At 48.0% G+C, this 25478-nt stretch overlaps 2 protein-coding genes across 6 annotated transcripts in view; one reads left to right on the top strand and one right to left on the bottom strand.

The window, feature by feature from the left end:
• The window catches only part of atp11b (ATPase phospholipid transporting 11B), a 41919-nt gene extending 26687 nt beyond the window's left edge, over window positions 1-15232 (top strand). The window contains exons 20-31 of one of the 5 annotated variants that reach the window (XM_077023830.1): window positions 177-330; window positions 683-785; window positions 1010-1155; window positions 1246-1305; window positions 1682-1809; window positions 2068-2206; window positions 4896-4961; window positions 5050-5153; window positions 5592-5757; window positions 7755-7840; window positions 8748-8879; window positions 11179-11312. In XM_077023830.1, coding sequence (XP_076879945.1) covers window positions 177-330; window positions 683-785; window positions 1010-1155; window positions 1246-1305; window positions 1682-1809; window positions 2068-2206; window positions 4896-4961; window positions 5050-5153; window positions 5592-5757; window positions 7755-7840; window positions 8748-8832 — 1237 coding nt within the window. In that variant the 3' untranslated portion in view covers window positions 8833-8879; window positions 11179-11312. Of the gene's footprint in view, window positions 1-176; window positions 331-682; window positions 786-1009; window positions 1156-1245; window positions 1306-1681; window positions 1810-2067; window positions 2207-4895; window positions 4962-5049; window positions 5154-5591; window positions 5758-7754; window positions 7841-8747; window positions 8880-11178 lie in introns of all 5 variants that reach the window. The other 4 variants (XM_077023832.1, XM_077023829.1, XM_077023831.1 and 1 more) reach the window with 4 other exon arrangements.
• mccc1 (methylcrotonyl-CoA carboxylase subunit) lies at window positions 14679-25387 on the bottom strand. The gene is made up of 19 exons (XM_077023833.1): window positions 25103-25387; window positions 24485-24528; window positions 23635-23768; window positions 23292-23387; window positions 22643-22764; window positions 22387-22534; window positions 22111-22232; window positions 21893-22004; window positions 21523-21604; window positions 21278-21405; window positions 20981-21164; window positions 20770-20879; window positions 20268-20484; window positions 19600-19686; window positions 18139-18188; window positions 17890-18027; window positions 17203-17310; window positions 17032-17103; window positions 14679-16354 (listed from the first exon to the last, which is right to left on the bottom strand). Exons 1-19 carry the CDS (start codon window positions 25150-25152, stop codon window positions 16232-16234), a joined length of 2127 nt encoding a protein of 708 aa, XP_076879948.1. The 5' UTR covers window positions 25153-25387; the 3' UTR covers window positions 14679-16231.
• Window positions 25388-25478: the final 91 nt, after the last annotated feature.

The raw sequence follows: 25478 nt of genomic DNA, 5'->3' as shown, positions 1-25478 counted from the left end.
GCTTTGTGTGTCTGTGGCCCCGTGTGCGGTCCAGTCATGACGGCAGCTCTAGTGGAGGCGCCACACACACACACACACACACACACACACACCCCACTGAATCATCCAGGGAAATGTCCTGAATAAACAGGGTTTGGCTGGCAGGTAAAGTGGATTGTGATGACGTGGTTGTGCAGGATCAGAGAGGACCATGTGATCCAGCACGGCCTGGTGGTGGACGGAGCCAGTCTGAGTCTGGCCCTGCGTCAGCATGAGAAGCTCTTCATGGAGGTGTGCAGAAACTGCTCCGCCGTTCTCTGCTGCCGCATGGCCCCCCTACAGAAGGCCAAGGCAAGTTCCTGTGTGTGTGTGTGTGTGTGTGTGTGTGTGTGTGTGTGTGTGTGTGTGTGTGTGTGTGTGTGAGCTTTGTGGGTGTGGCTGTGTGACTGGGTGCAGCTCTTCACCAGTGTGTGTGGCTGTGTGTCCGTGTGTGGGTGTGGCTGTGTGTCCGTGTGTGTGTGTGGCTGTGTGTCCGTGTGTGTGTGTGTGTGGCTGTGACTAATCTGAACCCCATGAGCCTGTACATCACACTGGTGCTGGTGCAACAGGTCGTAGTCACTAATGCCTCCTGTCTGGGTTTAATTGCCCTCCACTGCCTTGTTGATCTCACCAAGCTCGGGTTAATGGCGGTGCTGTTTTGCAGGTTGTGCGATTACTTAAGACCTCCCCGGAGAAGCCCATTACTCTAGCCATCGGAGACGGCGCCAATGATGTCAGTATGATCCAAGAGGCGCATGTTGGTATAGGTAAGTGCCCCGTTAGGACATGAAACGGGACTAATGAATATCTGGACCAGCATGAGTCACACAGATCTAGAAATAAAGTACGGTGCTCGGATCCATATAATCTGACCCATGTTGAAATTCTGCGGCTCCCAAGAGGAAGCATGCGCGATTAAAATGTTAATGTGACTTTGACCGGGTTGCCCGTTCGGGCCAGTTGCGCTAACAGAGTTCGATTGTGCCCCCAGGTATCATGGGGAAAGAAGGAAGACAAGCTGTGAGAAACAGCGACTATGCAATCGCCAGGTTCCGGTTCCTCGCCAAATTACTGCTCGTCCACGGCCACTTCTACTACATTCGAATAGCCACACTAGTGCAGTACTTTTTCTACAAGGTACGTTAACAAGGCATCGTGAGAGATTTCAATTATTTCTGAAAGTTCTGAACTGTTGTTTAAAGGGAATCTTTTATTTTTTTTTTGTAGAATGTGTGCTTTATCACACCCCAGTTTTTATACCAGTTCTTCTGTCTGTTTTCACAACAAGTAAGTGTCCTTTTGGTGTGTCATTATCAGTCACTGTGTTTGTCTTCCATTTGACTGTGTGCTCTTTGGCTGAAAGGTTGTCTGGTCTTGTTTCCTTTCCCTTTGTCATCTGTCTCATTCTTTTCCCCTTAACTTAATTTGACATGGAAAGAACCTTTCTAGCTGGTTGAATTTAATAGATTGATCGTTATTTAAAACAATGTGATTGCATTGATATTTCAACTATTGCAGTCAGCACAAAAGAGCAAAGGGCACACGTGAGACTCTTGACGTGCCCTTTCGTAGCCCTGACGGCACACGCGTGACCCGTCAAGCTCCAGTGCAGAACATTTAACTGGGCCGGCACGTTTCTCACTGCCTGTCCCGTACTTCCCAGACCCTGTACGACAGTGTGTACCTGACGCTCTACAACATCTGCTTCACCTCCCTCCCCATCCTGGTCTACAGCCTCTTCGAGCAGCTGGTTCACCCCCACGTGCTCCAGAACAAACCAGCACTTTACCGGTAATGCTCCATGTAGCAGTGGCTACTGGTGAGGTGAACTGATATATGACCGAGCCTGGTACATTATATGGCGTTTAGAGAGAGGACAGGCTCCCTTTCGTTCTAGTGTGGGCATCGCAGAGAGGAGAAAGTGTCGGTTGTCTCTAAATATAGTCAAGACTTTTTGGAATAATTTTTAGAACGAAAGGCATGTAAGCAAATGAAGCGGCAGTAATGCCACGTGGTCTGAGCCCTGATCTGTTCTGGTGGCGTTCACAGAGACATCAATAAGAACTCCATGCTCTCCTTCAAGACCTTCCTGTACTGGACCCTACTGGGCTTTTGCCACGCCTTCGTCTTTTTTTTCGGCTCCTATATCCTGATGGGAGAGGACACCAGTCTGATGGGAAATGGGCAGGTCTGTTTGGTCCACACACACACACACACACACACACACACACACACACACACACACACACACACACACACACACTTGTGTTCGCTCACTCCCCTGCTGCTTCTCTTCCTCACTTCAGATCCTTCTGTCCTTTCCTCACACTCACGCAGCTCTAGCCTGTGTGTGTGTGTGTGTGTGTGTGTGTGTGTGTGTGTGTGTGTGTGTGTGTGTGTGTGTGTGTGTGTGTGTGTGTGTTGTGACTGCCGGTGAATTAAATTTCCTGTACAATATTAAGTGTAATAATGATGATCCATGGGGCTCCAGCACAGTCTACTGCCAGAGTCAGAGCAGCACAATTACGGGGACCCTCATTCGTTCATCTGACACCCACTTTATTTGCGTAGACATTAAGCATGTGTGCTGTGTGCTGTACTGATGTGTACTAGAACACCGGAAACTTTACTATGAATCTGATGGACAGATGGACTGTGGACTTTGTGCTTAACCCGCGATATCACGCTTTTACATAACAGCATCTAGCAACTGTGAAGATGTGCTAACCTTGTGTGGATTTTAAATTAAAAATCAAAGAACATTGCCCAAAAAAAATAAGAATCCAGAATTAAAATTTAAGAGCAGAAGGGGAAGAGACTAAATTGCAACTAAAAATGTTGTAGCTCAGATTTGTGGCATCTAAAGCATTAGTCTAGATTGTGAAGGGTTGTCAGCATACATACCAGGTTTGGTGGGAGAATCTAGTCTCCACACACGTTATACTCCTCACACGTTATACTCCTCACACGTTATACTCCTCACACGTTATACTCCTCACACGTTATACTCTTCACACGTTATACTCCACACACGTTATACTCCACACACGTTATACTCCATATACTCCACACACGTTATACTCCTCACACGTTATACTCCTCACACGTTATACTCCTCACACGTTATACTCCACACACGTTATACTCCATATACTCCTCACACGTTATACTCCACACACGTTATACTCCTCACACGTTATACTCCTCACACGTTATACTCCTCACACGTTATACTCCACACACGTTATATTCCACACACGTTATACTCCATATACTCCACACACGTTATACTCCACACACGTTATACTCCTCACACGTTATACTCCTCACACGTTATACTCCATATACTCCACACACGTTATACTCCACACACGTTATACTCCACACACGTTATACTCCTCACACGTTATACTCCTCACACGTTATACTCCACACACGTTATACTCCACACACGTTATACTCCACACACGTTATACTCCTCACACGTTATACTCCACACACGTTATACTCCACACACTTTATACTCCTCACACGTTATACTCCACACACTTTATACTCCTCACACGTTATACTCCTCACACGTTATACTCCTCACACGTTATACTCCTCACACGTTATACTCCATATACTCCACACACGTTATACTCCACACACATTATACTCCTCACACGTTATACTCCACACACGTTATACTCCTCACACGTTATACTCCACACACGTTATACTCCTCACACGTTATACTCCACACACGTTATACTCCTCACACGTTATACTCCTCACACGTTATACTCCACACACGTTATACTCCACACACGTTATACTCCTCACACGTTATACTCCTCACACGTTATACTCCACACACGTTATACTCCTCACACGTTATACTCCACACACGTTATACTCCATATACTCCTCACACGTTATACTCCACACACGTTATACTCCTCACACGTTATACTCCACACACGTTATACTCCATATACTCCTCACACGTTATACTCCACACACGTTATACTCCTCACACGCAGAAATCCTCCTTTTGGTCATGTTTAAGGAGGTGAATTAACTACCACAACAACCACACACAGATGCGAATATTAGAAAAGTTATAAATAAAAGATTAAAGCTTTTTCAAAGTTTCTGCGTGAATAGAATTACAGACTTCAGACTCAAATGCAAGTGAGGTTGGCTGATGTTTTGTTTAGATATAAGGACCTTGAAAAGATCCATCACTCTACAGGGTGTAACTGGTGGTAGTGAGGGTAGATGGTGTAATAGGAGCCAGATGACCAGCTGAAGAACATCTCCATCCCCAGAGCAGTTGAGGAACATCTCCATCCCCAGAGCAGCTCCACTCCAGTTGCGAGCGATATGCCACCGTCAGTTCAGCATGTTCGCTTTTACTTCCTGCCTGTTTCATTTTTCTCTCCTTCGTTTCTCATCTTTCTCTCCTTCTCTGTCTTTCTCTTTTTCTCCATGCTCTGCATGTTCTCAGATCTTGCGAGCTAACAGGCAGCTGGTAAGAGTTGATTGGATGCATGTTGGTTTCACAGCGGTCACTACCACGTGCCTTTTCCCTCCCGCACCACAGGGCCCTGCTGCCGTCTTCTCTTGAAGGCACAAGTTAGGACACCATCTCAGGAAACACTCTCCCACTCAGCTTTGCATGGCAGAATGAAAAAAAAAAAACTGGATTTTCTCCCCAGTTTAAGTTCTCAAACCTCATCGTTTCTGTTTAGATGAGATTTAGTCCAAAGCCTGGAGAGCTTGTGCTGACACAGCTGTTCTCCGGCATGTCAACATCTCTTGGGCTGATCATTAGTGCCAAAGTGCTGATTCGGTTCACTTTAAGCTCTAATACTGTGTTGTTTTTGCAGATGTTTGGAAACTGGACCTTCGGTACCTTGGTGTTCACTGTGATGGTCATTACCGTAACCTTGAAGGTGAGTGGACCAGCGTCAGATCGGAGAACCATCACTCACTTCAGAACTGAAGGGTTCTGACGTTTCCAACATCTCCTGTATCTCACAGTTGGCCCTGGAGACACACTTCTGGACGTGGATACACCACTTTGTGACGTGGGGCTCCATCGCCTTCTACTTCATCTTCTCCTTGTTTTACGGGGGAATCATCTGGTACTGTGGCAGCCTCACCATGCAGCACCATCAGGCTGCCTTAAATGAGCACCTTCAGTTCTCACTTTCACTGTTACCGTCCCATTATTCTGTCTAAAGATGTAGAACATTCTGGGTTTTCTCCTTTACAAACGTTCAGCACAAGTAAGCCTGTTTGGGCTCAAAGCAATTTGCGCATCCCAGCGAAATGAAGCCTCTGTGCTCGGTCTCCTGTGGTGATGGGGCCGTCACACATGTCATGGCTCCCTGTGGGTTGTGCTTGATAGGAGAACTCAACCATTGTGTTTTAGTATATTGCAAACCCGTATGAGTAATGTGTAGGAATATAAACGTATGAAACACATCATTTGTTTGTGTATTGTACAGCACGGGTAGCAGGAGTGACAGGTGGCCACTAACGTAAGCGTAACCTTTCCTCCCCACCACCGCCACCTACAGGCCGTTCCTCCACTCGCAGGACATGTACTTCGTCTTCGTCCAGCTGCTGTCCAGCGGCTCGGCCTGGTTCGCCATCATCATCATTGTCGTCAGCTGCTTGTTCCCCGACGTCATCAAGAAAGTGTTCTACAGACACGTGCAGCCCACCATCACCCAGAAGTCTCAGGTAGGTTCTGCGGTGCGGCCCGGAGCGGTTCGCGGAGGCGGCGCTGTGTTCGCATGGGCATCACATGGCACACATGGTAACTGCATCGACTTTTACTCCCTCTTAACATCTGCTGCGCAAACCTGACACTACATTTGCAAAAGCATGTTCACACGATTGCATGGCTTACCACAAGCCCACTGCACACACCTACACACACACACACGCGGTCGCTGTCTCATTCTCTAACTCTGATCTGTATACTCTATTGGACATGAACCCAGTAAGAAAACACTGCGTTTGTTGATCTACATACGGATACTTTAAAACACAACGTGTGCGAGTAGTTTAGGGGTCTGAATGGTTTTAGTCCACTGTATCAACCTTCCTGCATATTACTGAATAAGGACACTGACTCTGATGTGAGCTGTGTGTAGCAGGGAGGAGTGAGTGTGGACCCAGGGCAGGAGGAGTGAGTGTGAACCCAGGGCAGGAGGAGTGAGTGTGAACCCAGGGCAGGAGGAGTGAGTGTGAACCCAGGGCAGGAGGAGTGAGTGTGAACCCAGGGCAGGAGGAGTGAGTGTGGACCCAGGGCAGGAGGAGTGAGTGTGGACCCAGGGCAGGAGGAGTGAGTGTGGACCCAGGGCAGGAGGAGTGAGTGTGGACCCAGGGCAGGAGGAGTGAGTGTGGACCCAGGGCAGGAGGAGTGAGTGTGGACCCAGGGCAGGAGGAGTGAGTGTGGACCCAGGGCAGGAGGAGTGAGTGTGGACCCAGGGCAGGAGGAGTGAGTGTGGACCCAGGGCAGGAGGAGTGAGTGTGGACCCAGGGCAGGAGGAGTGAGTGTGAACCCAGGGCAGGAGGAGTGAGTGTGGACCCAGGGCAGGAGGAGTGAGTGTGGACCCAGGGCAGGAGGAGTGAGTGTGGACCCAGGGCAGGAGCAGTGAGTGTGGACCCAGGGCAGGAGGAGTGAGTGTGGACCCAGGGCACGTTGGGACTTTACTGGGACATTTGTGTGGATCATGGCCTAAACCATCACCAACTGGGAGAACTAAGGTGTAGTTAAGATGGCATCTTCTGTCGCGTGTGTGTGTGTGTGTGTGTGTGTGTGTGTGTGTGTGTGTGTGTGTGTGTCATGTCCACCGAATGCAGCACAACTTGTTCATGCTCAGTTTCATTTAGTTGTGAGAGGTGGAGTCTGGGCTGAGAAAGACGTTCATGTCTGCACTGCGGAAGGCACCTGTCCTCCCACACACGTTACTGCCTTTTCCTGTGTTGTGTGACCGTGTCCTTGGTGTGGCTGCACTGCCTTTGAAGGCCTGGGAGGTGTTGTGTGATTGGTGGGCTTCGTGCCTCCTGTAGTGAGGACTCTGGTGCTGCTCAGGCAGGCGCGGTCAGCGCTCACTCAGGTTCTGTTGAGAGCTCGGTAGGGATTCTGGTGGGCTGCATCTCATAGCAGGCTGTGCACACGCCCTCTGTCCTTTTGCTGGTTTCCTGTTTCCTGCATCATCAGAGTGAAATCTCTAATCTGAAGTGTCTCGTGTGTTGTTTGTGAGTGGTGTGTGTGTGTGTTGTGTGTGTGTGTGTGTATGTTTTGTGGCTCTACGTGTGTGTATGGTGTGTGTGTGTGTGTGTGTGTGTGTGTGTGTGTGTGTGTGTGTGTGTGTGTGTGTGTGGCTGTGTGTCTGTTTTGTGGCTGTGTGTCTGTTTTGTGGCTCTGTGGGGGGCTGTGTGTGTGTGCCTGCTTGTGTTTTTATGCTGTGTGATGCCTTGTGTGTGTGTGTGTGTGTGTGTGTGTGTGTGTGTGTGTGTATACGTGCAGGTACGTGTGTGTATGCCTGTGTATAAAATCTTTCTGTGCTACAATGTCCATCTGTATGTGCGTGTGCAAAACCTGTCCCTGCTCGTGTTTCAGTCTTTGTTTTTGCGTGTGCACACCTGTGTATTTCACACCTGTGTATTTCTTTGTCTCTGTCCGTGTCTCCTTCACTGATCCTGTGTTTCACCTTCTCACTCTGTAGATGTACTCCAACCGAGTCGCTATAGGTGACGACTTCATCGCTCTACAGCCACTCTCCAGGGCCAAGAATCAGCTGGGCAAGATTAGGTAGAGAAGGAGTCCCCCCCCCAACCCCAACTCCCCCCCCCAGTCTCGTGCTGCATGCTGAAATCAAACCTAACTCACCAGTGTTAGGAGGAACCTGAAGGGAGGGGGGAAACCGAGTGAGCTGATACATCAGCCACACAGCTCACCCTGCATGCCGCCTTGTGAACGCCCCTTTGAACGCCCCCCCGCCCCAAACTGCATGCGTCTCTTTGGCTACAACACGGCAGTCACAGTGTGCCTGTGGCTGTCGCCGCTCTGAACGGCTGCTAGCGCACTGGTGCTTGTTGGCCTGTGCAGACGTGTTCAGGAGGCCAGGCTGCTCTACACCCCCCCCGGATCGCCCCTCCAGTCGGGGACGCCTGGCGGGCGAGAGTCGTAGACCAGACCTCCGCTGCCTCTCTGCTCGCCTGCTGCTCGGGCTCGTGTTGGTCGAGCTGTGGCCGTGGCCCTCCTGCGTGCTGCTGGGAGACAGCGCTGGGTGGTTCTGATCCAGCCTGCATGATCCTGGACCAGAATGAGTCCTGTGATGTGTTCTGTTACAGTGAGCAGAAGAAACCATCTCCTCCTCATGGTTGATGTCCTCATGCGACATGAAACATCAACAATGATCTTTTTCTGTTTAATCATGAATAATATAATTCCTCTTGTCAGTTATATTTTGTATAAATATTTTGCTTGTTGATAAATTCATCAATTGGAGGCCAGTCTGATGAGCTGTGTGTAAAGCTGCAGTTTTTGTGAGTAGCTAAGGCCTCTCTGCAGCTCCAGCGGCTCGGCCCAGACGCAGGGCCTAGGGTCTCTTCCTGCTCACTTGTTTCAGTTTTTTTGAGGGTGGGATTCTTCCCCCCTCTTCACACTCGTGTTGTCCGGCATCGGGGAGCTTTAACCAGCTGTTTTGTCCTTCCAGATGGAAGAGGATAAAGTTTCAGTCGGCTCAGAATATGACTCTGCTGAAAGGGGGGACGGAGGGGAGGACAGTTGCCAACTGCTAGCTGCTTCTCCTGCCCCCTGTCACCGTGCAGAACCCCCCCTCCCCTAGGTAGTACTGGCCAGCGTGTGTGTGTGTGTGTGAGTGTGTGCGTGTGTGTGTGTGTTCATCCATCACCCACTCATTTCTCATATGGCCATATCACTTTGACCCCAGTCCCCCCCCGAGGTGGTAGGCGTGTTGGGGCTGCTGCCCCGTATCTGTCTGCCTCCTCCACCCTGAGCACCAGAGGCCCGATTGGCCTACCCCACGTGCCTTCTCTGGGCCGCCCTGACGCCGGCTTCACTGGGCTCTCACGCCTGGAACATGTGCATGCTTTTACGTCATCCTGACATATTTTTGATATTCAATATAGTTTTACATGAAGTATCTCAATGTATGACGTTTCTCTCATTGTTTTTGTTAATCTTTTAACTCGGGACACGTACTGAAGTCTTGATTTTGTTTTCATCTAATCTAAATTTCATCAAATTTCATCTAGTTTTCAGGTATTGTGTATATGTTCATTCATAACTTCTAAGCGAATGTATGAACTGTTTGTGTTACTTCATTATCAATAAATATGTACTGCTACATAGTGTTTAGCCTCAGAAATGGCACTTCCATTTTTTTTTTTTCCACCTGTTTGTGGTTGTCTTCCGCTCGCCACAGAAAGCAAAAACTTGAATAAACGAGATGTAAGACGTTGTGAATAAGTCTCCACACAGTCTGAGAGCAGCCCCCCCCCCCCCCCCCCCCTCCTCCTCTCCTTTGACAGATAATTACAATCTCATTGGATTCATGACTCAGGGTGTTTAATTTTAGCTCTGATCAAATGGCTCCCTTCGTGCTGAAGAGGCTGTGTTGTTCATTCGCTGGCTGAGGGCCAGTGTGCCGACCGCCCGCACACTAACCAGGGCGTCCGCATGATGTGGCTGTACACACCAGACTGTTTACACTTACTGTAGCGCACTGCTAAACACTCCCAGTTTAATCTTTCCCCATCCGCTCAGGGATCCTACCACTATTGATTGAGAACTACTTCAGCATGAAATATTAATAGTTCAACCATTAACTAAGTGCTCATAATCAAACTGGGACACGATCTTTCAAACTGGGATCGATTGTTTTCTTTCACATGTGCTTCAAGGTGAAAGTAAATCAGGTATGATGGCAGGTTTGATACAGCTGAGCCCAGTTACTCCGTTTTTCTTTCTAGACGAAGTGTCCAGTCGTTCTTGCCAATACTGTCACCAATTCTGGGCATGTTTTCCACATTGGGAATCGTGTTGAGTGTTGGAGCTGTGGCAGCCATGCAGGTTCAGTGTTTCCAGGGAGGGAGGAGATGTTGGAGATGCTGAGATGTTGGAGATGCTGATGGATCAGGTAGCTTAGGCAAGTTCAGCAGGACCAACATTTAGCCGTGAAACACTGGAGCAGTTGAGGGTCACAACAACATCTCCCCTTCAGGCAGCGCAGGCTGTGAGCGCTGGCCCCTCCTCCCTCTGCTGTGGGCGTGGCAGGCCCCTCCTCCCTCTGCTGTGGGCGTGGCTGGCCTCTCCTCCCTTTGCTGTGGGCGTGGCTGGCCCATCTTCCCTCTGATGTAGGCGTGGCTGGCCCCTCCTCCCTCTGATGTAGGCGTGGCTGGCCTCTCCTCCCTCTGATGTAGGCGTGGCTGGCCTCTCCTCCCTCTGATGTGGGCGTGGCTGGCCTCTCCTCCCTCTGATGTGGGTGTGGCTGGCCTCTCCTCCCTCGTGTGTGCGTGTGTGTGTGCGTGTGTGTGTGTGTGTGTGTGTGTGCGTGCTCCTTCCTTCCGCTGTATGTGCACAGGGGTAAGACGGTTCTGCTAAATCAGTATCACTGCAGCGTACTGTAATGGGTCGGCCTCATGGCTGTATGGATTGAGAGAGTGCAGCTGATACACGGTGCTGTCTGGCTGAAATCTGATTACATGGCCTGGACATGCAGACCAAGGACGTCCTTGGGTTTGGAATGGGACATCATCATCCATCTTATCCATTAAGGGGGGCTTTATTTATTTATTTTATATATATAATATATAAAATATATTTATATATATATATATATATATCTCACATGGGGTTCATTTCACTTGTGATGTGTATGTATGAGGCCATGTACCGTGTCATCTGAGTCTCATCACGGCGAGTATAACCACCTCCTCCTGCATCATGTGTAATGATTGTTGCATGACACTGCTGACTTTGTATGTTCTAATGTTTCTCTTCCACTTTTCTTCTTCACTCCATCCCCATCCTCCTTCTCTCTCTCTCTCTCTCTCTCTCTCTCTCTCTCTCTCTCTCTCTCTCTCTCTCTCTCTCTCCCTCCCTCCCTCCCTCTCTCCCTCCAGTTTATTGAGGCCTACCAGGGCGTCAGCTGTGTGGACTCCATGTGTTGCGTGGCGGAGGGCCGTGGTGGTTGTGCCTGGCTGGTCTGGCTGGTGGAGCGGGTGACTGGCCCCTGCGACCCTGCGCGACCCCCCAGGTGTGACCTCTCTCTCTCTCGCTTCTGCTGCAAGCATTCCTCCTACAAACCGGAGCCAGAAGACGAAGCCAGTTTGGAGGACTGAGGCCTTTTTAAAGCCTCCTCGTCCCCTCCGTCACGGGGACACACACACACACACACACACACGTGGTGTTGGGGGTCTGAAGTGGGGCGTGCGGACCTGCCTTTAATAGAACGATGGGTTGTGATGTTTCTAGCTTCGGAAGGTCTCTGTGGCGTAGGAGGCTACTGATGCACTTGAGACGTTTGTCCCCCGATCATCTCTAAAGCTGTGAGGTTAATGTGATGTCCTCTGTCCTCAGCCCTGTCCTTTGTCTTCTCTAAAGCCTGTGTCTTTGGAATCTGCCTGGCCAAAAGACTGTCCTGGGCTCAAGGTCCGCCGTGGACCTGCGTCTCCCTTAACTACAGCTCAACGCTGCATGTCTTACACGGCGCACATCAAGGCGTTTTTATAAAACATATTCATGTTGAACTTGGAACCCGAGTTGCCTCCGTGTTCCTGAAATGTTGCATCCTAGTTTATCAAAGTCTCGTCTCTGTCCCAGCTGAATCAGTCGTGTGTCTTTGTGGGTGTGTGGGCATTCGCACGTGTGTGTGTGTGTCTCTCGGTGGACAGTTATTGACGGCATGCAGTTGTGATGCACTGGTCAGCCTCTTGTCCACTAGACCTTTTCCTAGCCTGTGTTATCAGCACCTTGGGAAGCCTCGCCGGTGTCCGGAAACTGTGAGACGAGCGTTCGATCCTCTTAACGCTAGAACACTGCCAGCCCAGCAGGGGGGGCGAGCGGGCCCTGTTCTGCTGTACGCATGCCTGCTTGTGCCGCTCCACTGCAGTAACCACAGCCAGATCCAACAGGGACCAGAACACGAGAGGAGACACTGGAACTGTAGAGCTGTGGTTCTGAAAGGATGCGCCGATATTTTATCTTTCGTTTTTCTTTTACTTCAAGCTCGAAGCCTTACTGATGATGAAATGGAGAGTCTAAGTGCTGCCTTTGGGTTTTTTTGTATGCTTCGTGATTAATTAGCAAAGTGCGTTGAGGTAGTGTGTGTGCGCGCGCATGTGTGTGTGCGTGTGTGAGTGTGTGTTGATGTGAGCAGTCTGTTCTCCCAGACCTGATCTGTAGACATTATGTTGCTGCTATTGAGAGATCACCATCATTTCTTGATTTTTTTTTCTTTCCTTTTCTTTCATGATAAACCTACCGGGTTTATCTACTAGTCTGTTAGTGTATTCCAAATGTCTTTTCCATGGACAGTCATGTTACATTAGTGCTAAACTAGAGTACTATTTACTTTGACTTGAGAAATGATGAAGATTTACCTGAATTACCTGAAGTGGCTTTAACCCCTTCACATGTACTCAAACAGGCCTGGTGTAACTGTATCTAGCCTCTGTTATATCAACTACTATTGACTACGTAAAGCCTTGATCTTAAAACGGTTGTCCTCATCTGAGATACATTATCTGTGCATGTTTTAATGACCTCCTCACCCGACAGGCGATACCCAAAGGTGATGACGCCCGTTATTGTATTCATCATTGTACCCTTGATCTTTTTCTGCCTGCTGCATGTGTCTAAATACGATATGACTGTTCAGGTTTGAAGAAGTGAGGTTCGGCGCAGACTCTCACACGCCCCCTGGTGGTAGTAACCGTAGCTTTCATCAGAGGTCTAATGCCTCTGGTCTTATAAGAGCTCTCATTTTGAAGGGCGATCCAGTAACCCTCTATTTACAGAAATGCTCTAGATTTTATAGTAACCCTGTATCTGCTTCAGATATTTTTGTATGAGCTGTAAAATATAATGACTTAGTTTTTAACCTGCACTTATGTATTATGTATATATATACTCTTTTTAATATGTTTGCCTCAGTATGCAGAACAAATGCTGAAATGGTGTGAGTAGAGACCAAGGAAGGCTTGTTTTCCACGTCCACCAGCTGCATTAGCTCATCCTGCACTAACATGCCACCATCACGTCTCCACCGCCTGCACCTCTCACTGTTGCTGCTTTGTGCCTCTTGCAGGGAAGGAGCGTAGCGAGTGTTGTTTTCAGGATTCACAGTAGTGTTACCCTTTACTGAGAGATTAGATTAGCCTTTATTGAGAGCTGAGATTAGCCTTTGCTAAGTTCTCCTCACGGCAGGGTTTACCTCACCCCTCTTCCCCCACAGTGCCCCTCGTACCTCACTGGCCCCCCTGTCCTTCGTACTTCCAGATCGTGGAGCGACTCAGAACCCTTCTACTCCAACGACCGCAGCGTCTTGACGCTGTCTCCCGTGGAAGCCGCTAACTGCTAGCACAGAGAGACGCCCGCCTCCATCCTCCCGTCCCGAGAAGAGCCGCTCCCCCCCCCCCCCCCCCCCCCCCCCCCTCTGAGCCAGACACAACCCCCCCTCCACGGAGGTGGTGTACAGAGAGCGGGAGGTCGGGGGTGCGTCACGGCGTTACTTTTCTCCACGTTTTAGTCCGTAATCACCGGATGCTCTCCGCTTTTTACGCCGTGGACCTGTGGATCTGAGCACGGCCTCCCATTTTTCCTGAGGAAACTAGGGGTCCGTCTGAAGCCGTATCCACCTCCATTTTGTTACCTGATTTTTCTAGGTACGAAAGGCGAGCTGCGTAGCATTGGCTGAGGTTGTAGAAGGTCCCGCCCCCAGACACACCCCCACATTACTACCTGTAATCTTGGCCCAGCCCTCATTGGTACACAGTGATGAAGGATCCCTCCCCCAGCACTTCCTGAAGGAAACTCCCATATCCGCTTGGCTGGCATCATTGACTTTAACCTTCATCAGTCACTCGCTTTGCTCACTAAGCATCATTTCACTTCAGTCATCGCTCAGCACTGTCAGCTTAACATATGACATATGTGTTTATTTACATTCTTCCCCCTTTGAGTTACTAACCGTTTATTAAGTAGTCCCAGTCATTTTGTACATTGTATGTGTGTTTGCTCATTAATGAGTGGGTCTGCAGTGGCTCCACTCAGACGCGGGAGACCTTGAGTCCTTATGACTGAAAGTCTCTCCCCTGTGCACGGGGGGGTTCTGTGTCGTCAATACAACCGTTTTAAATGTGCTTCATTCTAGACAATCAGTCTGAAGAAGAGTGCACACCTGTCTAGAGGGCCTGTGGAGAGTGTTGGTGTGTATTCTCTCACTGGCCTCAAGATCAGGGGCCAGATGTATCAGACTGTCTTAGACTGAGTGGTGATGCTGTTGAGATTTATACGGGGAAGGGCCTAGAAGCCCTACCGACTGTAAGATGGTACATACATAAACACCCAGTGAAGTGACTTATTGACACATCGACAATTAACTGAAGTAATGTCCAGACACTTTATTTGATATCCACTCTGAAATTGGACAAAGGTGGGTTGTTGTTGTTTTTTTTTTTGTTTATTTGTTTATGAAAGAAAGTACTGTTGACACATTTGCATATCAGATGAGAAATGGAGAAATTATTTTTCTATAAGGTTCTGTATCCCTTCACTCTGCTGTTTGTTTGTTCGTTCGTTTCATCCCGTTTCACACCGGAACACATTGGTTGCGGTTCCGATATCCCAGATGACTGTAATGTTCTGGGTTCTGTCATTCATATACAGTCATATTTCAAACCTTTTGTTTGGTCTTGCTGAAGTCAGACTGTGGCACGCTGCATAACTGCAGACGAACGCGTCACGTGGCACTACAGTCTACCACAGCTACTCCTCACACATTAGCAATAAGAATCTAGACCGCGACGGTCTGGTGATGTCACTTCATTTTGATGTTTATTTCCGTCGATTCCCAAATAAAGCTCTTACTGTTACTGTACTCTCCACAAGTAAATGTGTTGAAATGTTGTTTCTGAAAACTCTATTTACAGAATAAACAAGTTTTTAAAAACTAAAGTGTTTCATCGTGTGTTGTCAACGTGAGGTTAAGTCCTCCCGTTCCAGCCCGAGCACGATCACGCGTGTGATTGGTTAGCACTCGTTAAACCACTGGTTCCTTTGCTCCGCTCCTCTGTAAGATCTTTGGCCCTCGCCTACAGGACACACCTGCAGTAGCACCAGCTGATATTCATCTCTGAACATTCAGGCCTTTTGTGTGAATCAGATCCTGTGCATGAAGAAAACAAGAAACCATGACAGGAACTGGAGTGTCTGTCCTCCGCCACACGGGTGGATGTAGAGCAGGACGGAAGGTGGAGGACAGAGGGTGGAGTAGCATGTGATCTTCGGCTGCTGGTACAGGGCAGGTGTGAGGAGGAGAGACCTGCAGTCAGTCTACTGTGAACACATGGAGGTCGGCAGTCTCCAAAACCACAATAACAATCCACACCAAACTCCTTTACTGCACAGAACACATTTTAGGCTGTGGGTTAACGTTAACCCATCTGGAAACACGTGCTATGGGCATAAACACTTCTCCATGTCAGAAATCAGATGATGTGGTTTATACTGGCCAAGAGCAGCTGATGAGTCTGGCCTTGCCCTTTGCTTAAATGGATACATCAGCTAGGTTTCAAATTGTAATGGGGAAAGGATCGTACCACACGTTTACAATAAAAATGACTATATTTAAACAAATCCAGAGATCACAAACATCAACCATATTAATACTTATTATTGGGCAGATTCTCACACAACCTATAAATTTACTAGACCGTATGGATCTTGGGTGAACTCTATAACATCTAACAGATCAATTTACAGATCAGGGTTTGTGGCTATGCAGAAAAACGGTCAGTTCAAGACAGAAATGTGAGAATTGAGCCAACTCATCTCAGATTAGAAAGCGTCATGTCTGGACTTCTCCGCTAGCAGTGACTATAGGTTGTAACTACTGACAGTACTCAGAATATCCTCCAATGACAATTTCCCTTCTGCCATTGTGGTCACGGAGGCTCAGGGGCGTGGCTCTTCCTCCTCCTCCTTCAGCTCCACCAATGGTGCGTGGCGGTTGGCCTGCGAGCCCTCTTTAAACAGCACTCTCTTAATGACACCGGCTTTGGGAGCACGGATGGTGTGCTAGAGGTAAACAGGATGGGATCAGTGGCCAGACAGGTGAGTACAGACAGGTGGGTACAGACAGGTGAGTACAGACAGGTGAGTACAGACAGGTGGGTACAGACAGGTGGGTACAGACAGGTGGGTACAGACAGGTGGGTACAGACAGGTGAGTACAGACAGGTGGGTACAGTCAGGTGGGTACAGTCAGGTGGGTACAGACAGGTGAGTACAGACAGGTGGGTACAGACAGGTGGGTACAGTCAGGTGGGTACAGTCAGGTGGGTACAGTCAGGTGGGTACAGACAGGTGGGTACAGACAGGTGGGTACAGTCAGGTGGGTACAGACAGGTGGGTACAGACAGGTGGGTACAGACAGGTGGGTACAGACAGGTGGGTACAGACAGGTGAGTACAGACAGGTGGGTACAGTCAGGTGGGTACAGACAGGTGGGTACAGACAGGTGAGTACAGACAGGTGGGTACAGACAGGTGGGTACAGACAGGTGGGTACAGTCAGGTGGGTACAGACAGGTGGGTACAGTCAGGTGGGTACAGTCAGGTGGGTACAGTCAGGTGGGTACAGACAGGTGGGTACAGACAGGTGGGTACAGACAGGTGAGTACAGACAGGTGGGTACAGACAGGTGGGTACAGACAGGTGAGTACAGACCAAAGGTGACAGGAGACATTCGCTTACCTCCATTTTCATGGCAATCATCACCATTAGAGGATCTCCCTTCTGGACAGTGTCTCCAACCTTCACAAGGACCTGCACATGCGGCATATTGAAGGGTCAACAGAGACACGGTACCAGCATACGGATGAAATATAAACAAACTTGACAATATGGAGGAAGGAAGTTCCCAACCTTCTCAATGGTGCCCGTCATTGGAGCCACAGCGCCATCCTGTGGCCCGGAGGTGCTGACTCCAGCCAAAAACTTGGGCAAAGGTACATCCACCTGAGCACTGCCCTCCTGTGGACAGTGGATGACAGACACAGGTGAGACCTGGCAGGCCTGCACCAGGACCTTGGGACAGTAGACTCACTAAGGCAGCAGCGTCCCAACTTTTTTGCAAAGAGGGCCAGATTTGGTGAGAGGTGAAAGTTCATACTTTGAAGCATTAACATTAAATGCAAATGAACACATTTGCATCTTGACTGCACTACAGGACAGGTCTACTGCCATCTCCTGGTGAAATAAAATAAAAATAGCTTTTTTTGTACGCGTGTATTTTCATGCTGTGGTCAACAGTGCTGGCAGGCTGCATATTATTGATTTTATGACAGAGGCTGCGGGTCGGTGGAAATTTGAACACGGGCCGCAATTGGGGTCTGTGCCAAACTTTGGACATGTCTGCACTAAGGGCTTGAAAATCAAGCTTTCAAAAAAAACCAACCAAGCTTTCAACCAAGCTGTGTGACAGCAGGGAAAACACTGAATGTGTAGCGATGTCTCCATGATGGCGACTGAAGACCTGTAACCTGCAGTGAAAATGCCCGAAGGCAGCAGGATGTGCCAAGCAGTCCAGCGATGTTGGAAGATGGAACCCACCATGGAGAAGAGGTGGACCGTGTTGTCCAGGATGACCAGCTTGGGTCGGGACAGAACTCCGTTCACACAGCAGTGCAGGTACGTAGCACCACCCTCCTCCTGGAGGTCACCAGACACCTGGAACACCTGACCTCCAGTCTACAACACACACACACACGCGCATCACTCCATTAATCCATTCAGAATCAGTCAACATTTCTACTAACAAAACTGATGTACCAGAAAAGAAATATCACAGTGCCTACACACCTCCATATTATACGTTCCATCGGGGTTGTATGTAACTGCTACTGCCACTTCTGCAAAAGACATCAAATTCATTCAGAGATCGTGAACCACAGAAACACACTCAATCGGACGTGCTCTGACTGAACACTGCAGGGGATCTTTTTGCTGAAGGAGCGGAAATAATTAATCTCACTATGATCAATAGCCGGGCCCATCTAGCACATCTATTATTCAGGGAAATGTGCTATTTCAGGAGTGCAGTCAGCCTCCCGCAGCATGCAGAGGAATGAGAGGCTGGATGTGAATTAGCATAATCAATCATATGGGCATAATGAACAGTGTCCCAGTAAAATGATGTTTTTGCCCATTGAGGCCCAAAGATGGAGTACAAGTGTGCAATATAAAACTACACTCTTTAGTAGTGGAGTATACAACTACACTCTTTAGTAGTGGAGTATACAACTACACTCTTAGTAGTGGAGTATACAACTACACTCTTAGTAGTGGAGTATACAACTACACTCCTAGTAGTGGAGTATACAACTACACTCCTAGTAGTGGAGTATACAACTACACTCTTAGTAGTGGAGTATACAACTACACTCTTTAGTAGTGGAGTATACAACTACACTCTTTAGTAGTGGAGTATACAACTACACTCTTTAGTAGTGGAGTATACAACTACACTCTAGTAGTGGAGTATACAACTACACTCTTTAGTAGTGGAGTATACAACTACACTCTAGTAGTGGAGTATACGGAGTATACAACTACACTCTTTAGTAGTGGAGTATACAACTACACTTAGTAGTGGAGTATACAACTACACTCTTTAGTAGTGGAGTATACAACTACACTCTTTAGTAGTGGAGTATACAACTACACTCTTAGACCCAGAAGGTTCGACCTTATTGAACAAGCAGCCAGTTCTGTTTGTCTACAATCTACCCCCTACTCAAATCACTGAGCTATCCAGCTGTAGGAGAAACACATCTGACAAACTCATAGAAAAAACCTGTTACACATATATACAAATGTTATATATATATTCAATGTACCAACAAAAAATACCTGTCCTTAAATTCTGCTTTCTGACCAGTGTTTACCAGCCATGTTTTTAAGTACGATTGTGAACAACATGTAGATGGTGGCCTGCATAATCAGGGTGACGATCAGCTTACTGTTCTAGAAGATGTTCTAGCGCTCTCTAGTGGGAAAATACTGAATCGCCAAAGATTACTGGCAGAACAATTTCACTGCTGTTTAAATATTTTTATGTAATAAATATCTTATGTAATTTTAATGTAGTTTCTGCGGGGGCAGAAATCTGGGTTCTCTGTCTTGCTCATTCCCCAGTTCATCTTACTGCTGCTGTACATCAGTGTGTGTGTACGCAGGTGTGACGCTGGACCCAGGCGGGGAGTCGTGTGTGTGTGTGTGTGTGTGTGTGTGTGTGTGTGGCGGAGCAGGGCGAACACTCACTGTTGCCCCCCTGCTGTAGTGTCAGGTTCCTGCAGTACAGCACGTTGAGGCGGCTCCCGTCACTCGAGCCGAAGGGAGAGAACGTGTCTGTGAGGGGAACGCTCGCCGTTAGCCACGCTGCCTTCACACACGCTGCCTTCACACACGCTGCCTTCACACACGCTGCCTTCACACACGCTGCCTTCACACACGCTGCCTTCACACACGCTGCCTTCACACACGCTGCCTTCACACACGCTGCCTTCACACACGCTGCCTTCACACACGCTGCCTTCACACACGCTGCCTTCACACACGCTGCCTTCACACTCACACACAACAGGCTCACCACGCCCTCCCCATGTCACTCATATTAACTATCGTTTTCTGACAGAAAAGACGTTTTCTGTCTAAACACAAAGAAAACAGCTGGACTGTAGAACATCAGAGTCTTCATTTTCAACCAGGAGGAATATGAAGACCTTATTTGGGATGTTTTCCTATCTTGGCTCCTGGAGCAGGTGATTAAATGCTTAGCTGGCTGTGGTGTGAACGTAACACCCAGCGCACCTGGGCAACGGCTTCACCACCGAGCAACGTTCGGCACTGAAAAGCTGCGTTTGGTAAGAAGTGACAGCGAGTGTGTGAGGGCACAAGGGTTGGCCGGGCGCGCAGGTGTGTGTTCTGACCATGCGACAGGCGCGTGAACTCCCGCGTGTGTTTCCTCTCACGCAGCAGCAGGCCCAGAGCGGCCTGGCAGACCTTCTCGGCGCTGGCCTGCTCGGGCGGGGCGAACAGCTGCTCAGAGTGTTGCGGGATGAAACTGGTGTGCACGTCCCCCGCCTCAAAAGCAGGATGTCCCGACAGGCTGAGCAGGAAGTCAATGTTGGTGCTCAGACCCACAATCTGAGGGCAGAAATGACAAACACACCCGGCCATTTACAGACTGAAATGCAGAAACAGAACTGAGCATAGTGAAAAATGATCAGATATCAGATGCATATTCAACTCACATCTCAAGTTATTGTTCTAGCTTATAAAACTGCCTGTTTATACACCCAACTGAGATTTGTCTGGACCCCAAAATATACAACATACTGATCTGTGAATATTTGGATGACAACATGTTCTTTAAGGTTGTTTACTACAGAGATGCAGTGAGGAATGTAATCCAGCAGATGGCGGACTAACGTTGTATTGCCGTAAGCAGTAGCGGAGTTTCTTCAGAGCAGCGGAGCGATCTTCCCCCCACACCACCAGCTTGGCGATCATGGGGTCGTAGTGGGCAGACACCTCGTCTCCTGACACAGCCACACAGTCAAGAAAAGGTGCTCTGGTATAAGGGTGAATTCTTAACACGCGTGCCGTGTCCGACAGAGAGCTGACGTCAGGGGTCACTCACCCTCCCGGACGCCGGTCTCGATGCGAGTGTGCTCGTCTGCCTGCGGTGTGGACAGGTGCAGCAAGGGTCCGGCTCCGGGCAGGAAGTCATTCGTGGGGTCTTCGGCGTAGATCCGAGCCTCGAACGAGTGACCTCGGAGCACGATCTCCTCCTGGGAGAGGGGGAGCTTTTCCCCAGCAGCCACCTGAACAGCCCATGCTCCACGTCAGGGTTAAACAGTCTCCACTGGATTCAAGAGTTACACAAGCCACAACTGCAGTATTAGCAGAATAAATGAACAGCCCACACCCCTCTCACCCTGAGCTGCCACTCCACCAGGTCCGTGCCGGTGATCATCTCAGAGACGGGATGCTCCACCTGCAGCCGCGTGTTCATCTCCATGAAGTAGAAGTTGTGCTGTGCGTCCATGATGAACTCCACGGTGCCTGTAGACGCAAACAGAACACCAAACGGGCGGTGGGCCCTGTACCTGGTGCAGACACTAATCCACCCAAGCAAATACGGGATAAAAGGAAAAAAAGAATTGATAAGCCGGCTCCCACCTGCTCCCACATAGTTAACGGCTTTAGCTGCCCGCACTGCAGCCTCTCCCAGTTTACGCCTCACCTCAGGACTAATACCAGGCTGTAAACACACACACCGTCTTTGGACTTCAGGCAATTATCATGAACCAAGACAACACATCACATCCAAGTCCTGTTCATATTTGTACAATACTAAGGAAAATCAAGACTTGCATGATTGCTTTAGGCAGGTCTGTAATCAGATGGTGTTAAGTAAAATAGTACTGATGTATGTAAACAGAGAGTAACCCGAGTGATCAGAACACTGATCTAGGTGTAATGCAGGCCTTGACGGCTCCGCCCCCTGGCAGCTAAATCTATGAATAAGCAAATTAAATATCACAATCACCCCTGGCGCCTCCTCAATGATCTTCTGATGTCTCCTCTGTACGCTGCAGTCTCTCTCAAACAGATACACCGCGTTGCCGTGCTGATCTCCAAACACCTGCACCTCCACATGCCTAAATCAACAGGGCACCTTGTAAACTACACAGTCCAGAAGAAAGTGTGGATTTCCTATCCAGTGCTGTGTGGTGGTGGTGGGGGGGGGGGGGGGGGGACACATACCTGGGGTTCTCCACAAACTTCTCCACCAGCATAACGTCGTCGTTGAACGATTTGCGAGCTTCTCTTCTCGCTGACTCCAGCTGCTCGTGGAAGTCGGACTCGGTGCGCGCGATACGCATTCCCTGTGGGAGGGAATAGACGAGAGGTGGCACAAGCCTGCCTTCTACCCACATACAAGGGACTCGGTTTCAGTGTTCAGATGGATGGGTAGATCAGGCTCAGAACCAAACCCTCCAGGGTGCTCCATATCCAGATGCAAATATGGAGCCCGCTTACCTTCCCACCTCCCCCTCGTACGGCTTTGATCATAACAGGGTAGCCAATCCTGGCAGCTTCTGCCTGAAGCTTCTCATCCGATTGGTCCTCTCCATGGTAACCCTCAATGATGGGCACGCCAGCAGCAGACATAATATGTTTAGATGTGCTAATGGTAAACAAGTAGAAGCAATTATGCAACACAGGCAAACATACGTTACACTCACGTCACTGCATGTCGGTAATAATGAATGGCAGAATGAAAAGTAGCTGGAACCTCTTTATTCCCATATCTCGGATAGCTGATGAAGGTGGCCCGATGAAGAGGAAACCTTCCTGCTTGCACAGTTCTGCAAACTCTGTATTCTCGGAGAGGAAGCCATATCCAGGGTGGATAGCCTTTCGCCAAACAAAAGAAACTATAAAAGTCAAAATTCTGAAATTTAAGGCATTTGAATAATGATGCTCAAAAACTATACAAACACAAAACCATACATAGAAACATGCTTTCTGGGTTTGACATTGTTTTGTGGAGATTATGAATCATATAATTATTAATAGTTCATCAGATGCATATGGTGTATGCAGCCCAGTTTAGCCTGCTACAACTATAGTAGAGGAGTGGGTGGTGGCCTCGTCTGAAATGTGAATGACATAAATGTGGAGTATGACAGGCTTATACATCCTGATTCTGGGTCAAAGTCCAAGCCATGTACACTTATGGAAGCACTGAATGAAGTGGCGAAGAAATGTACGTGGCGAATGTTCGCCAATGAAGTAACGAAGAAATGTACGTGGCGAATGTTCGCCAATGAAGTGGCGAAGAAATGTACGTGGCGAATGTTCGCCAATGAAGTGGCGAAGAAATGTACGTGGCGAATGTTCGCCAATGAAGTGGCGAAGAATGTATTGATGCACTGGGACACCTGTGCGGAGGACGTCTTTGCAACTTCAAGAACTTTTTCCATACACAAGTAACTCTGTTGTGAAGGTGCTGCTCCAATGTGATAGGCTTCATCTGCCTAGAATTCAAAACACCAGAAAATGTCTGTATTAGTTCTCAATCCCAGAGATGAACATCAGAGGATTCATCTAGAATATCTTCCAAAATATTATATTTCCCTTAAAATGGTTTTAGACATAGCTGAATAAGTAAACTTGGGGGAGGGGGGATGCAAAATATGAAAAGCAAAAAGGCTGATATTTTAATAACACATTTAGAAAAGTGCAACACTTGTGAAGACTAGCCACAACGTCTGTTTTTCTCACCATGGCCACATGCATAGAGTGCCTGTCAGCATCGCTGTACACAGCCACGGAGCGAACACCCATCTTTCGGGCCGTCCTCATCACTCTGCAGGCAATTTCTCCTCTGTTAGCAATGAGCACTTTCTCTATCCTCCCTGTAGACACCAAAGGTTCAGATTATCAGCTGGCTTGAATGGGTACGATTCCTCTGGTGTGGATGAACCAGACAGGACTGGGCAGCTTGCTTGTCTGAATATACATATACACTAAAGTTTTTTATAACAGGGCCATATCCCTGTTAAACATAGACTATACAGTTCACCGGTAGGCAGATGTTTTTGTCTGCCTACAGGAACAAGTGCAATAAACTATGCTGCTAAAATACAAAGTGCAATAAATGATGCAGCAAATGTTAATTTCTTCACTTGTGTACTTGTGTAAAGCTTAATGTGTAAAGAGGAGAGCTTAGTTAATTTATGCTTATGCCTGTATAGTTAATCATAGCTCTTAATCTGTTATTTAATTTGTTTATATTTAAGATTTTTCTATTTTATATTTAAAATTTTATATTTTCACCAAGAGGGGGAGGGGCTGTAAACCAATTTCATTGCGCAATGTACAAGCACAATGTGTAATGACAATAAAGGTTCATTTCATTTCAGGTCACTGCTAGCTTTCACAGCTAATGGTTTCAAGATAAAATGTTAAAATGTTTTCCAAATTCTGATTAATGAGCAATAAACTTTTGGCTTGGTGAGTCTGCACTGCACTGGAGAGAAAAAGATCATCCTTGGGCATGAGACAAACTCATTTAAGTAACTGCCCGCCTGTACAACAGCCTTCATCATCGTCTTTACACCTGTGCACTCACCGGCGGACGTGTGCCGGACGGGTCCTGCGGTCCATATTAGTCTCCTACGGGCAAGACAACATCACAGGTCAAGATCTTTCATGTCTCCTGAAACTGAACCGTGTTTTGACAACATGAGTTTACAGGGACAGTGTGACAGGACACAGATACTAGACAAACTGCGTCTGGTTCGGTTCAAACGGGATCCAAATGGTTCATTTCCATGTTAAATGTTTCAGGTACAACTGAACGGAACAAATCCAAGTTCAGCGTTAACAAAGTTACTGCAACATTTAACTAGTTAACCTGTTAGTTCTCTAAGGTGCCCTTAACCTTGCACAAAACATTATGTGCAGTTTTGGTGCAGATATTAGTCTTGTAACGTGTCTAAAATATGACTCAGATAATAAAGTTACAAAGAGACCCAAATGAAAACTGTTAATATATAATATTAATATATAGTTCATATATAGTGAAGGTCCTCGCAGGTAGTTATGTGGGTTTGACAGGTGACCTTATTGGAGCTGAGATACGGTCAGATACCAGCTGGTCTAGGTATGGAGACCCAGTATAGTCACGGTAGTTCGGTATTAATGAACAGAGTAATAATAAAGTAGATGCAGGACTTTGTGAACTTACTGTATTCGTGAGAGAACCGGACTAACTTGGACCTTCAGGACCGCAGCCATGATAGCGAGCAGGCTAGTTCAACTAGCCGAGTGACCTGCTCTCTGCTCCAGCTAACGCTTTAAAACCCGCTCATCTCAGTTAGTGTTTTAAACTAGTTTATTTCTTTCTTCTGTAGCGATTCTGAGAATGATAAACACGTTTACCGAACCCTCTGTTTAATGCAGTGTGCTGATACGTGTGCTAGGTGGCTAATTATGAGCGTTTCGCTATCTAGCTACGTGGATTGGCCCTCACAGCGCGCCGTAGTTGAGCTAACCAATAATATTAGACGTGTTTAAAAAGATCACGTTACACATCCAGATTTTTACATATTTTATTGATAGTA

Source organism: Brachyhypopomus gauderio, chromosome 12, assembly GCF_052324685.1.
Source record: "Brachyhypopomus gauderio isolate BG-103 chromosome 12, BGAUD_0.2, whole genome shotgun sequence".
Lineage (NCBI taxonomy): Eukaryota > Metazoa > Chordata > Actinopteri > Gymnotiformes > Hypopomidae > Brachyhypopomus > Brachyhypopomus gauderio.
This window is presented reverse-complemented; position numbering and strand designations above follow the sequence as displayed.